The sequence below is a fragment of the Scomber japonicus genome, chromosome 12 (genome assembly GCF_027409825.1).
Source record: "Scomber japonicus isolate fScoJap1 chromosome 12, fScoJap1.pri, whole genome shotgun sequence".
Classification (NCBI taxonomy): Eukaryota; Metazoa; Chordata; class Actinopteri; order Scombriformes; family Scombridae; genus Scomber; species Scomber japonicus.
In genome coordinates this window covers 2,958,791-2,972,752 of record NC_070589.1, presented here as the reverse complement: position 1 = coordinate 2,972,752, position 13,962 = coordinate 2,958,791, and the positions used below count along the sequence as shown (strand labels likewise).

The following is a 13,962-nucleotide window of genomic DNA, read 5'->3' as shown; positions in this document are numbered from 1 at the left end:
GGTCCAGTTGGTTTCCTGTTTTATCACATTTCAAATCTGTTTGTCTAAACTCACACTGTTTGGACTGACTGGATTCATGCATTTTCTTGAACTGATGTCAAAACCACATGGACTCTAGAGTCCAGCTTCTAATAACTCCAAGCAGGAGTTGTTGGCTTTTGGTTAGATTTGAACTCTACTGTTAACAAAGCTGACTGTTGGATGTAGTTTGCTAACTAACAGAGTAAATCAGCCAGCTGTGGACTTTTTTGGAAGATGAACAAGCTATTTCCTCCTGCTTTGCATTATCATGTGCTGACATTACTAATAAAAGACAACCAAACAAACAAACCATTGAGTTGGGCTCTTCTGGATTGAACTCCTCCCTGAACTCATTGGACAGGAACAACAGTAGAGTAAAAGATGCAATAATTAAGAGTTTCAACAATCAGTGTCCAAAAGTCATTAAGAGATATTGTAAGATACGTATATGCAAAAATAATTCAAAGTGTGACATTTCCTTTGCCCTGTTCTTAGTCCAAATGATGCTGACTAACTCATGGCTACATCTCCTTTATAGTCTAGCAAACCTGTCACTACACACACAAATATTTTGAAGTTTACAAATACAAGGCTAAAACGAAACTTTAAAGACAGAATATAAAATAAGGCAAATTAAACGTGAGATGAAATATTAACAAAACAATTTAAATGTGTGAGCATTGCTACAGATGGAGGATTATTGGTTGGCTGCATGCCCATCAGCAGCAACATATATGATCATTATTATTAGCTAAGCTGGAATAACAACACATTACAAGAAGGCATAAAGAGATTACTCTATAAAATATAGGTAAGGCAAACGTAATTAGAATTTTTATGAAAACATATACGACTGAAATATAAATAAGTAAAAATAAATAAATAAACTGAAATCAAATGCGAAATGATATAAAACAACTTTGAAGATAAAAGCTAATGAACTCACTCACATCTTACTCTAAACAGTCATCACTCACACCCAAGGCCTGTAACTTCATGGCACCGTCCTCTACTGTCACACTGTCCAAATTAAGTTAAAGTACACCTGTCCACATGGGCTCTGCCAGGAAGCACTGTGCCTTGTGCTTTAATACCAATACCGTAATGCCATGGTGTCCATCGTTCATTGTTCAAGTTTTTAAATAAATTGCTGGGCACATCAGGTTCCATAGATGGTAACCTCACTACTACTCCCTATGCTTAGAAAACAACATACATCCAATGTCATGTGTCATGTTGTTTGAGGGGCTCAGATGAACCACTCCTTCTTGCTCTCGTCGATTGTTTCGGTGAAGGCTGGGTCATTGACGATGATCGCTGCGTCGGCACAATCGGCTGACTCAGCTCCCTTGGCCTCGTTGGTGTGGTACGATCCTTTATGACGGAACATGTGACGGATTACAAACACCATGATGCACAAGACGCTGAAGATCACCATGGCGATGATACCTAAAACATGAACAAAGGAGCACTTTATTCACAACAGACTGGAAAATAGAAATGTGCTGTCTGTCTCTTAAAGCTGATCTCCCCATAATGCAACTCTCACTGCCTTATTCTCTCTTCTCTTCTCCTATTCTCCCCTCACTCCATCCTCCACCATTATATTGCCTAAACTAAATAATATAGATTAGTGAAGTGAAATAAGCACACACATAAAAAAAAATAAGTTGGGTGAAGAAGCTTAAACCGAATTCAGATAAGAGGAGCACACTTACACTATCCAATGCACCATTCCATATTTCATCCATTCCAAGCTCTTCCACCAAGTCTTTCAGATCTTATCAAGTGTTACATAATATCACTATAAATATGTGAGATGACAGCCTTAAGGTGTGGAAGAATTTGAATAGTAAAACCTAGTCCTGTTTTTGACGGTAGATTGGACTGATGGATTAGAGCTACAGTCTGTAGTTATGAGAAAAAAAAACTAACTCAAACTCCTTGAATGGTTTGATCCTCCTCCCTCCTTGTTCCTGTCTGCTGCGCTGCAGCTCTGCCTTCTCCTCCTCACAGAGGAACCTGGCGTGCACGCTGCACGCATGTAAAAGCTTATTATGAGGTGCTGAATTGGACGAAAGCTGGACAAAAAATGCGATAAATATACATTCTATGAATAGAAAAATCTGTCAGATTGAAAAGTTACAATAGGGCATGAGGAGTGTTGTTTATGTGACGGAGGCAGCTTGGCAGTAACCAATGATGATATACCCTACTGAATGGCATCAATCAGCATTTGTGACCTGAATCCTGTAAAGTATTTGTAGGTTAAGTACATCAGATGGTGTTGAGAGGTTTTCAGTGTGATAGAGAGTTGTTTAATGAACAACAACAAGTAAAGAGGAGTGGACTGAGAGGACAACCCTGCCACATAGCCCTTAGCAATGGAAAGGGTTTGGAACACAATGTATTAGTTATTACTGATTAGCTTTAGGTGAATCAACAAGAAAACATGTAAGGCTTGGACAAGTAAATTCTCCATATAACAAGGAGACCAGAAGAGTTGACAACACCTGTGTGTTAAACCTTGATAAAGTCTGTTTGATCCACAGACATGATGTCAGTCATAGTAGTGTCCAACTTGGTAACAAGAAGCTTTGCTAATATCTTTACATCTCCATTTAAAAGTGATGGGGAACCTGGACCTGCTGCTGATCACCAACATGAAGCATGTAACAACACAATGAGCCTCACTGCACTGCTGTTAGGATGAACAACAATGCTGAACTTTACATCAGTCTGAGGAATGTCTCTCTCTAGCAGCAGACTTTACAGCTGTCTCTTCATTTACTATTATACACAGTTAGCATTACTCGTGTGTGTCATTGCCTTCTTTGATGACTTTAAGTTCAGTTTTCTTATAGAAATGTGAGAATTTGCGCTCTTGTGGGATTTTGGACATTACTTGAATCTTCCTAAGTGTTTTGTCGGTTGTATTTACCATCTGTTGTGACTATAAAAGACTCAATAATCAGTCATTATGTGAAGGAAGTCTGGTCTTTGTAGACTGTTCCCCGCTTCAGCTGTAATACTTGGTACCAGGCAGTTAGATCAACTTTACCTCCAATTATGGCAGAGTTGCGATCCACTCCATCACCACTGGCCTTGTCCTCATTAAAGGGGAACACAGCTCCAGCTGTGGAAAGTCAAAATTCATTATGTTCTGATATATTCTGATGTATACTTATCTTTCAGTTGGATTTTGACTTTTGTAGACTTGATGTTTCTAGTAACAGTATTATTTGTCTGTATGTGTCCCTACCAGCTTCTATGTGCCAGGGGTCACTAGCCGAGGCCATGGGAGAGATGGTCAGGGGAGAGGCTCCACAGTTGGATGGGACCAGGATCCCAAGGGTGCTAACGGGTGCTGCCAGGCCAGAACGCAGTGCAGCCTTCAGCGGCGCCACGCTGTTAAACTGAACTCTTGACAGACAGCCCACAAAGCCTGGAGTGTTATACCGCTCGATCAGGATATGGTCGATCTGTCCTGTTTCTAATATAACAGCAGAGGAGACAGTCAAGGGTTTATCTTCATTTAACATCTTTTCAAAACTCTTTGACAACAAGGAGATACAAGGTTTTCTTGTAACAGTAAGTTACAAGAGTTTCAGTTATTTTAAAGCTTAATGAAGAGCATTTTGGAGATGATCAAGTAAAGAAATACATTGCTTTAAACAACATTTTAGAAACAATTATATGCAAAGTAATTTATAATGTAGCAAAGAAAAAAAGGAAGAGGTTCATTCTATGCCTGCTGCCCCCCTAGTTTGAGTCCACTCACCTCCTGTCAACCTCTAATGCCACTATAAATAATAATGCAGGAAAATACCAACAAAAAAAAATCAACTTCATCTGAGGGACTGAATTCCTCTTACAAGAAAAGAAAACCTAATTCTGTGGGAAAATGTGAGTCTACCAGTGGAAGTGCAGTTCTCACAGACTCACACTTTAAAATATCAATATTAAAATCACACACAGGCACTGTGTGGACAGGATTAAAATCACGTAACATCACTTTGAGAAATAAATCTTATATAGGTTTCAGCACACACACATCAACACAGCTACTTACTTACCAAAGACCTTTCCCAGGAAGATACTTTTGACTGAGTTGAAGTGTGTGTCGGAGGCCTCGGGCAGAGTGTATGTAGACACTGGGTAGTGATCCAGCTGGATAATATGGACGGAGTAAAGAAACAGTATAAGGTCAACTGATTACTTAAATATACTCTGTTACCATCTGTTACCAAGAACCATTCATTTCTCAGTGTGGGCCTTAAAAGTAAGCTGACCTTCCAGACGGTTTGTTACACAGAACCATCTAAGAACAGGAACTTTGAACAAATACTTGGCAGGAGTTTGAATAAACCATCCAACCATGTGTCTATCACCTCTCACTGTCCTCACACCTATACAATACCAGCAGCTGGTGGTAGCTCTAGGGTGCTGATTGGTCTAAACCACTGGTGCATACCTTGAAGCCTGACCAGATGGATTCTCCCATCATCTATTACATTTCCAAAGTAACCTTCCCAAACCTGAACACATGACATGAGATGTAACTATTATTAATATCAGTATTATTATTAATACTTACATGCAATGACACCTTTTCTCTGCATGTTTGGTAGAAGATCCTCACTCATTACTGCAGTAATAGAACACTAACCTGTAGTCGTATCTCTCTTAAGTTCCTGGTTATGTTGACAGAGTGTGGCTGTCCATTGGCAAGGTTGCGGTGGTCAACATCTATGGTGTACGGTTCTGTTAGTCCTCCAAGGCTATAGCGGATCTGGAGAGTGCCTGGACACACACACACACAGTATGTTTTAACATAGGATAAAAATGTAACAAAATTCATAAAATCTATATTTTTATATAAATCAACTGGATCAGGTACGATGTTGATAAGCCCACCGTTGTGCCTGAGCACCACAGCCAGGTAGTCCTGAGTCCTGGAGCTGATGTAGACCAGGATGCTGGGAGCGCTGGAGGTGCTGAAGCTGAACACCAGCTCTTCCTGAGTAAGGTTGGCCTCACTGGGAACACCTGACAAGCTCCTCACCTCCTGCAATGCTGAAGCTCCTGCCTCTGGCAAGAAGTCATAACGCACAAGGGTTCCTGTCTCAAAGTAACCACCCACATCTAATACACAAACACACACACACACACACACACACACACACACACACACACACACACACATAAACACAGCAGAAGAGATGATAATTATTAAATAGATAAAATAAACAAGTATACAAAAGTATATCCAAATAACACTCATTACATGATCCTCTGATTAACAGTGCTAATGTTGAAGAAGAAGAAGAAGAAGAAGAAGAAGAAGAAGAAGAAGAAGAAGAAGAAGAAGAAGAAGAAGAAGAAGAACAGTTTTTTTGAGTTATTACAAACACACTTTATTCACATGTCCACAGGGTACAATTCACACAATCAACAACAAAGTGCTAAAGTGCCTAAAAGTGTAAATATACCAGAAAAAGAAAAATAAACAGATCAGCGAGACATTCAGTCCTGAAGACACTGTGCAAAATGCAGCTCATCCCCAACAACAGTACACAAGGCAGCATTATAACACAAAAAATCTTTAAAATAATCCAAATCATTACACATTTTATAAAAACTGAATTCTAACCTCAGTCTACATCGGGTGTTACAGCCTCACTGAGACTGCCTCCTGACCTGCTTTATCCTCCACTTTATTTCGTCTGGACACTAAAATCGCCAACTTGGCTTCACCAGAAATAAAATTTAGGAGCTGTCACTTTTTGTAATTTATTCTCCTGTAACCTGCACCATAAATAAATGTTGTGTTGCTAAAAGTTTGACCGAAAAAACTAAAAACAATCGTTAAAAGAGTGAAGAGCACTGAAAGCCTCTTACACTCACTAAAAACATGATAAACTGTTTCACGAATGCCACAGAAGGGACCCTGATTTGACACAGCAGGGTTGAGGACAGAAATAAAAGCATTTGAGGCGATGGCACCGTGCAGAATCCTCCTCTGGAGGTCGGCTGTTCTCTTCCTGAGGGGAGGCTTGTAGAACACTCTCCACTGTGGACCTGCTCCATCTTCCTCCAGCTTGCCAGTCCACGCAGTGGACGCAGAGTTCTGGTAAATGATTTTCCTGTCGACTGTATGCAGGCAGAGTACCTGAGGGTCCTGAAGGAGTGGCCAATCCAGCTCTCCAAACTGAGGACTTATACGAACCTCTGGAAAGGGAGCACTGTGGTCAGGTTCAGTTCCATGACTGTAGGCAATGAGGAGGCTTCTCTCCCATTCAGAGAGCCTCTGCCTCCAGAGCTCCAGGACCTTCTGAGCCACCTTGGTGGAGTGGATGCCCAGTAAACGGCTCACAGCCTGGGAATCAGTCATCGCTGGCCCCACAGCGTCTACCAGCTGCTTTAAACTAGAGTCTTGGAATCAATTAAAAGCGCAGCATCCAGTCCCAAGTTACTCACACGCCTGAAAATGCAGCTGGCTACATCTCTCCACACCACATCTGCTGGTCCTGTCAAAAACCTCTGGATGAACTGTAATCTCAAGGTGGCAGTTCTGCTGGCCAAATGGATGAGGCCCTGGCCCCCCTCCCCTCTGGGTAAAAACAACAGCCCCTGTGGCACCCAATGCAAACCATCCCAAAAAAAAACAATTTTTGTTTGGAGTTGGACTAATAGACCTGAGGGAGGATCCATACAGGCCAGATGGTGCCAGAGCATTGAGGCCACAAGATTATTTAGCACAAGAACTCTACCTCTGTATGACATCTGAGGGAGCAGCCACTTCCATTTTTTAAGTTTACCACAATGCCCTCCCAGTTCGCTGCTGAGGAAGACACCAAGATACTTAAAGCCGTCTGTTTTCCAAGACAGATTCTGGGGAAGAACTGGGAGACGGTCATGCCATCTACCAACTGCAAGGGCATCACTCTTAGCCCAGTTCACCTTCGCTGAGGACAGAGTGTTAAATAAAACAGTTAAATTAGCTAAAATGTCAACGTCTCTTTGAGTTTTAATTAAAACAACATTGTCCGCATAGGCAGATAAAATGAAATTTTCTCTAAAACCAGGCCATCAATGCTTGTGCAAATTTTACAGAGGAAGGGTTCCAGGGAGAGTGCATAGAGCATCCCAGACAGAGCACAGCCCTGCCGGATGCCTCTATGCACTCTAAAGGAGCACACAGACTGCCATTGAACTTCAGCATACTCTCAATATCACTATATAACACCTGGATCCTGGCAATGAAACCAGTGCTGAACCCGAACTTCTCCATGGTTTTCCAGAGGAAGTCGTGCTCAACACGGTCAAATGCCTTTTCCTGATCTAACAAAATGAGACCAGTATTTATGCCCAATGAGCTGGAGACCTCCAAAACGTCCCGAATTAGGTAGACATTGTCTACCATGGACCTGCCAGGTACGCAGTAGGTCTGATCCCGGTGGATGACCTGCTCCATAGCTTCTCTCAGCCTATTAGCCAAAGCCTTGGACAGAATTTTATAATCTGTACACAGAAGTGACACGGGGCGCCAGTTTTTAATATCCTGCAGGTTGCCCTTTTTTGGCAGAAGAGTAACGGCAGCTCTTCGGCAGGACAACGGTAGAGAACCAGAGGTCAGGCTTTCATTAACAACATCTAAAAAGTCAGGTGCTAAAATCTGCCAGAAGGCTTTATAAAATTCAACGGTCAGGCCATCGATACCAGGAGCCCTCCGTCCCTGCATACTCTGCAGGGCGGCATGCAGCTCCTCCATCTTCAGTGGCCGGTCCAGCTGTGCATTAGTCTCCTCAGAGACCTGAGGCAGCTCACCACAGAACCCCTCAAACAGTGAATCATGCACCTCATCATACTCACTGGTATAAATAGATGAATAAAAATCCACAGCACGCCTGCGTATCTGACCAGGCTCAACGAGTTCCTGCCCCGTATCAGAGAGCAAAGAGTGGATTACCTTTGTCTGTCCATGCTTTTTTTCCAGGCCAAAAAAGAAACTAATGTTTTGGACCCGGGAACGGACCAGTGCGCCCTGTACCTTAGTATCTAACAGGTTGGCTAAGGCCATTTTTTTAGACTTGAGAATTTCAATATATCCCCAATTTTCCATGGAAGCACTCAGTGTTTCTAGTTCCCCAATCTCAGTCTCCAGGTCTTTCATAGATCGACAGGTGTCACGTGAGACATTGAGAGTATACTACTGACACAAGAGCTTTATCTCAGTTTTGCCAGGGTCCCACCACTGTCTAAGACATGTAAAATCAGCCTTCCTGTTTCTAAAAGCAGTCCAAAAACAACTTAAAACCTCACTAAAACCTTTATCAAAGGTTAAAACTGAATTAAAATGCCAGTATGCACTCTTGGGTCGAATATTCTTTACAGTAAGTTGACATAAAACTAAATAATGATCAATAAAACCAACTGGCATGATATTACAAAACTTAAAAACATTAAAATGGTGCTTAAAACAATAAAAACGATCAAGTCTAGCTAAAGAGATCCTGTCCTCTCTTACATGGGACCATGTGTATTGTCTGCAGTCTGAGTTCATCCTTCTCCACACATCCACAAGGCCATGAGAATAGACCAGCTGCTTCAGAGTGTGTTGGGAGGCTGGATGAGGCTCTGCATGGTTACGATCTAAAAACTCATACTCAGTACAGTTAAAATCCCCCCCCCCCCCACGTTGGACAGTGTGATCCTCGCCGCAGGCTACGTCAAAGGCAACACCGGCTCAAACAGCCCATTCACAGTGATCCCTTTCTCCACCACCACATTCACCTGCTCCACCTTCTCCAAAAACAAAACCACTGCCTTGTTCATACGAGCAGCAGACTTCACAAAACTGTGCCTGATGATCTCCCCCACTGCCAACGCCACCTCCTCCACACTGCACGGAGAGCCAGCACCAACTTTGATGCCATGCTTCCGTGACAGCTTGGTCAGGCCATATTGGCCAAGACAAAGCCTGGCCAGAAGAAGCACACAAAACAGCTATAAACTAAAGTAAACTAATAAAACACAACACTAAACACATAAAACAACCACAACTAACAATAAATCAAAAAACAAAGGACAGAAAAAGCAAAGAAAGAAAGGAAAATCACCCGAACTCTCAGCTCTTCCACTCTCACTCGTCCCACACAGAAGAAGAAGAAGAAGAAGAAGAAGAAGAAGAAGAAGAAGAAGAATAGCACTATGGATAACAAAAACCCAGAAAATAGCCCAAAAAGCAATGCTAGGCTGAGAGCCAGGAGAAACTGTGGATAAAATGTAACACTATTCTAATCAGGAACTCTGGAACCAAACTGAAAATCTAACTGTGGATAAGCAAACAGATTAGCAACTATCCTGCTCTCTACACGTCAGCCCCAAAACAAAAAGAGAAATGCGTTCAAATGTAGGATACAAATGTTGGTGTTATTTTAGATTAGCTAGCTCACCAAATATTTTAAAAAGAAAACTAAAAACTCATCTCTTCACTTTAGCACATATGCACTACTTGTAAAATGTTTTGACTTGATTTTATATATTTTGTGTACTCCATGTTTTAACATTGTTTTTACTGATTACTATTATTATTCAGTATGTATTGTATTTTATATGTCAGTGTTTTATCTTCCTTCTTATGAATACATTCTATTATGTATTCTTTCTTTTTTATGTATTCTAGTTTCACTTTATTGTATTTCATCTTATTTTATTATTACAATTCACTATTGTATTTAGCAGATGCTTTAATCTAAAGCAATGTGCATCTGAGAGTTTAAACAGCACAAGCAAGGATCTAGTTAGGAGAGAACAACACAAGTAAGAGTTTGAGTTTGAGCCCAATGCATAGAGTACATACAATACATAGACCTTTTTTTGTTTTGTTTTGTTTTCAGTCCATTGCGTGTTCAGTCTTTTCTTAAAGATTGAGCAGGGCTCTGTGGATTGAACAGAGTTTGGTAACTGGTTCTGGAGCCTGGCTAGTGAGTCAGGGCCCTGTTATGATGGTTGAACCAGGTCTCTTTCATTGGCAGAGCTTACACCTGAATGGGGGAGTAGAGGTATGTAGGAGCTGTTTTAGTTGGTGTTAAGTGTCAGGGTTTTGAATTTTAAGCAGGCAGCCACTGAGAGCCAGAGGAGGGATATGAACAGCAGGGTTAAAGGTTCATGCTGGGAGGGCTGCCAGTAAGGACTTACAGTAGTCAATGAGCCTGTACTACTGCCAGTTGTGATGCATGCTCAGACAGTTTGGGTCTGATCTTCCCACAGTTGGAAATCAACATGACCAAAGCCACGTGGACCTTAATCATGACACCCAGGTTTCAGGCAGATTTTTAGGTTGCTTCTAGCTGCTTGTATAGAGGGACTGGCTGGATGACAAGGAGCTCAGTCTTGGAGAGGTTCATTTGAAGGTGGTGTTCATGTGTTATCAACTGGCTTTCATTTTCTATCTTATGTTACATAGGTGAGGTCAGTGGTTGGTAGGTCTGCGGAGAAAGGGTGTTTGTGGTGTGTGTGTTTTTTTTAACCCCCACAGCACCACTAAGGTTGGTTTCTTTCTGGGGCAGCTTCAGATAAGAGCCACATGACGCTTTTTCACTACACAGTTCCAGCATGACTCAACTCGACTCAGTTTTTTTTGCGTTTCCACTAGGGATAGTACCTGGTACCTGGTATTTTTTTAGTACCTGCTCTGCTGAGGTTCCAAGCGAGCCGAGCCGATACTAAATGTGACGTCAACAGACTGCCGGCCACTGATTGGTCAGAAGAGTTGGAAGAGTCATGAGGCGTCCCACACAAGAATCAAATCCGTCATTTTTAAATACCAGCAACAGCGTTACAGCCATACAGCTCAATTTTGTTGCTTTGTGTGAGACAGAAAGCCACATACAGCAGCAAGTACACCACTGTCTCCATGTCCTCCATTGTTTATGTGTTTGTGTCGCGTATAAAATGAAGTCACGGCAGTATCGCGGAGCCGTGCTATGACGACCCCGCCCACGTTGAATAGGTACTTCTCTGTAATGGAAAAGGTCGTTCCTGGAACCGTGTCGAGCCGAGTAGTGCTGGAACTGTGTAGTGGAAAAGCGCCAACAGTGAGGTAAACCAATGGGAAGACATTCTGGGGAAAGAAGCTTATTTCTGTTAATCAAGACTGGTGGTGAGTCTGTCTTTTGGAAAAAGGGAGGTTCTGTTACACTTATGGCTCCAGAAAAGATTAGTATGCATACCTTCTGAGTTTCCACCTATTCATTCTTGAATAACCACAGCTGAAGTACACATTGTATGTGTCGTATTTTGACTTTATTTCATCTTATGTTTAGTAATATTATCAACTCTTATGTCCATTTACATGTTTTTATGCTCATTTTATGTCCGTTTTGATGTGAAGCACCTGTTGTATGTCATTTCTTTTGTCGTGAAGCACTTTGAGCTGCATTTTTCTGTGTGAAAGGTGCTATACAAATAAAGTTATTATTAATATTATTATTAGAATGTTGACAAGTCATACCATCAGTGCAGAAGGGTCCATCGTATGCAGTAAGAGAGCAGTCACAGGAGTATCCATTGTACTGCTCCACACACTTCCCTCCGTTCCTGCAGTGCATCCCGTAGCTGCTGCAGTGGCCCTTACAGCCTGGATTCACCCCAGGGGTCACCTTTGCCCTCTCTTCCAGATCATAGGTCACACCATTGATCTTCAGAGACCTCATGCAGCCCAGAAAACCCCTCTGACCACCCGAAGCCCCTGGGGAAAGAAGACATGAAGACAGCATTAGTCCATGCAGAGCACTGAAGTCAGCTGTTTCATTTGTTCATAAGTCATCCAGTGATCTACATGTCCTGTAATATTCTATCATGATGCAGGTGTGGAGTGTAGAAATTTGAAGGGAGTTGGCAGAATTGCAAGATTCTACATAAACTGAACAAGGCTCAAATATGATATAATACACATCATCTTCATCATCATGATCATCATCATCATCATCAGGTGTACAGTAAATACAATGAGAGCCAAAATAACATTGTAGGATAGTGTGTTTCACGTCTGGTAAATTTTAAATGATGTCTGTATGAGTTAATAAAGAACGGATTAGAATGAGTTATACATACTACAGTTGAGTTTTGTTATATATGTTAGAATGAATGTCTACAATCTCCAATTCAAGGGAATGGGCATGAGTGTCCAAACTTTTAGACTGACATGGCTCACTTCTCATGGGGCTGTGCAGTCACTTTCTACAGCTTCTCTGTGGTCCTATTTATGTCCCCTGGCTCTGTAGTTATCCTTGTCTTCTGGGTTTTCCACATTATGTCCAGCATGTCTCCTATCTGTCTGTGCACCATTGCATTGCTCACTCCTCCTCAACCCACAGAGTCAGTCAGTCAGTAGTAAAGCAAGGCATACCCTCAAGTACAGCATTTGTTATTAAAAACACACTGGATATGTTATAGAAATACTGTAGTTATTTTTTACAGTGACTTTCACAGGGACCAACAGGATGATACCACAAGACTCCCTGGTGTGGTTGGACTGTCAGGAGATGTAGACAGAGACACAACACAAGCACCTACCACAAAGCATTCAGCATCTTCACATCTCTGTTGATATAAACTAAAGATACAAACCTCCTGAGAGTAACACTGGAGTGGTGTATATAAGTGTGTGTGTGTGTGTGCGTGTGTGTGTGTGTGTGTGTGTGTGTGTGTGTGTGTGTGTGTGTGTCTTACCAACATATAGCTCACTGTAGAATTCCAGTTTAGTGTGTCCCTGTGGGAGGGTGGGTCTGACCTCTCTGTACTGCCTATTAAGCAGCAACACCGCCTCCTTGATGTTCCTCTCAGCTTCCACACGATGCCATTGGTTATCGTTCAGAGGCACCGGTGAGTGGACGCTGAGCTCCACCCGCTCACCACCCACATCAAAGGAGAAGGAGACCATGGAGCCTCCTGCCATGATAACAACCAACATTTTATCAACATTTAAGTACAAGGTACACACATGATTTCTCACAGCAAGCTAAATATCATAAAAAGTATGTACAGTACCAGTCAAAGGTTTAGACACATTTTCTCATTTAAGTGAATGGGAAAGTGTGTCCAAACTTTACTTCGGAAATGAAGATATGTGCTTTAGTATTTCATGCCCTTTTCAGGCCAAATCAAAAATATCTTAGAAATATCTTAGAAAGCACCCTGAGGCACATTTGTGATTTCTGAGCTATATAAATACAAACACAAACAGACTTGACTTATAAATCACTTCCTCTCTTCTACCAGAGCACAAAAGACAATATATTTTTCAGAATGATCTGAGTTAGTGTCTGACATACAAAGCGAACAAATACATTTTTCTTACATCCTGGATTTCATCACTAAACACTTTCCATTTCAAAAACCTGGTCAAACTAAATCCTGAGTGAACTAGGCTGGTTACAGGTCTTACTTATTTATCAATACTTTCTAATTAAAATAAAATGGAGTCTTATTAGAGCACCTGTCACGAATGTACATCTAATGACACTAAAGCCTCAACTCCTAATGGAAGTATCAAAATTGTCACTAATATTGCAGAGAGCACAGCATGACTTGAATATTTATTTCTAGCCATGTTTAAGTGTCATCAAGAAGACTTTAACATCTTGTGCAGTGTACACACACACTCACACACAGACACACCTTGGAGCTCAATGTGAAGGAAGTTGGTGGTTCCCAGGTTCTCTATAAAGACTCCATGAGTGGAGGAAGTCTTAAAATAGAAAGAGATGTCAGTGCTGGTTTCTCCTCGAAAGGAAGGGAAGTGGAGGTAGGAGGCAGGACTGGTGAAGGATGCTGCATTCCAGTAGTTCCCTGCAGAAAAAAAAACAACAGGAATTAATGAAAATGATAATGTTTCTCTGATCATATGAAATAATTCATAGTCTCTGGTAGATT

General features: G+C 41.6%; 1 protein-coding gene across 1 annotated transcript in view; it reads right to left on the bottom strand.

Annotated features, from left to right (window-relative positions):
• Positions 1 to 1,270: 1,270 nt before the first annotated feature.
• The window catches only part of cntnap2b (contactin associated protein 2b), a 36,289-nt gene continuing 23,597 nt past the window's right edge, over positions 1,271 to 13,962 (bottom strand). Inside the window, exons 21-29 of the mRNA XM_053330161.1 lie at positions 13,708 to 13,878; positions 12,760 to 12,978; positions 11,540 to 11,776; positions 4,939 to 5,166; positions 4,691 to 4,824; positions 4,098 to 4,191; positions 3,284 to 3,514; positions 3,083 to 3,157; positions 1,271 to 1,470 (exon numbers count right to left, since the gene is read on the bottom strand). Coding sequence (XP_053186136.1) covers positions 1,271 to 1,470; positions 3,083 to 3,157; positions 3,284 to 3,514; positions 4,098 to 4,191; positions 4,691 to 4,824; positions 4,939 to 5,166; positions 11,540 to 11,776; positions 12,760 to 12,978; positions 13,708 to 13,878 — 1,589 coding nt within the window. The remainder of the gene's footprint in view (positions 1,471 to 3,082; positions 3,158 to 3,283; positions 3,515 to 4,097; positions 4,192 to 4,690; positions 4,825 to 4,938; positions 5,167 to 11,539; positions 11,777 to 12,759; positions 12,979 to 13,707; positions 13,879 to 13,962) is intronic.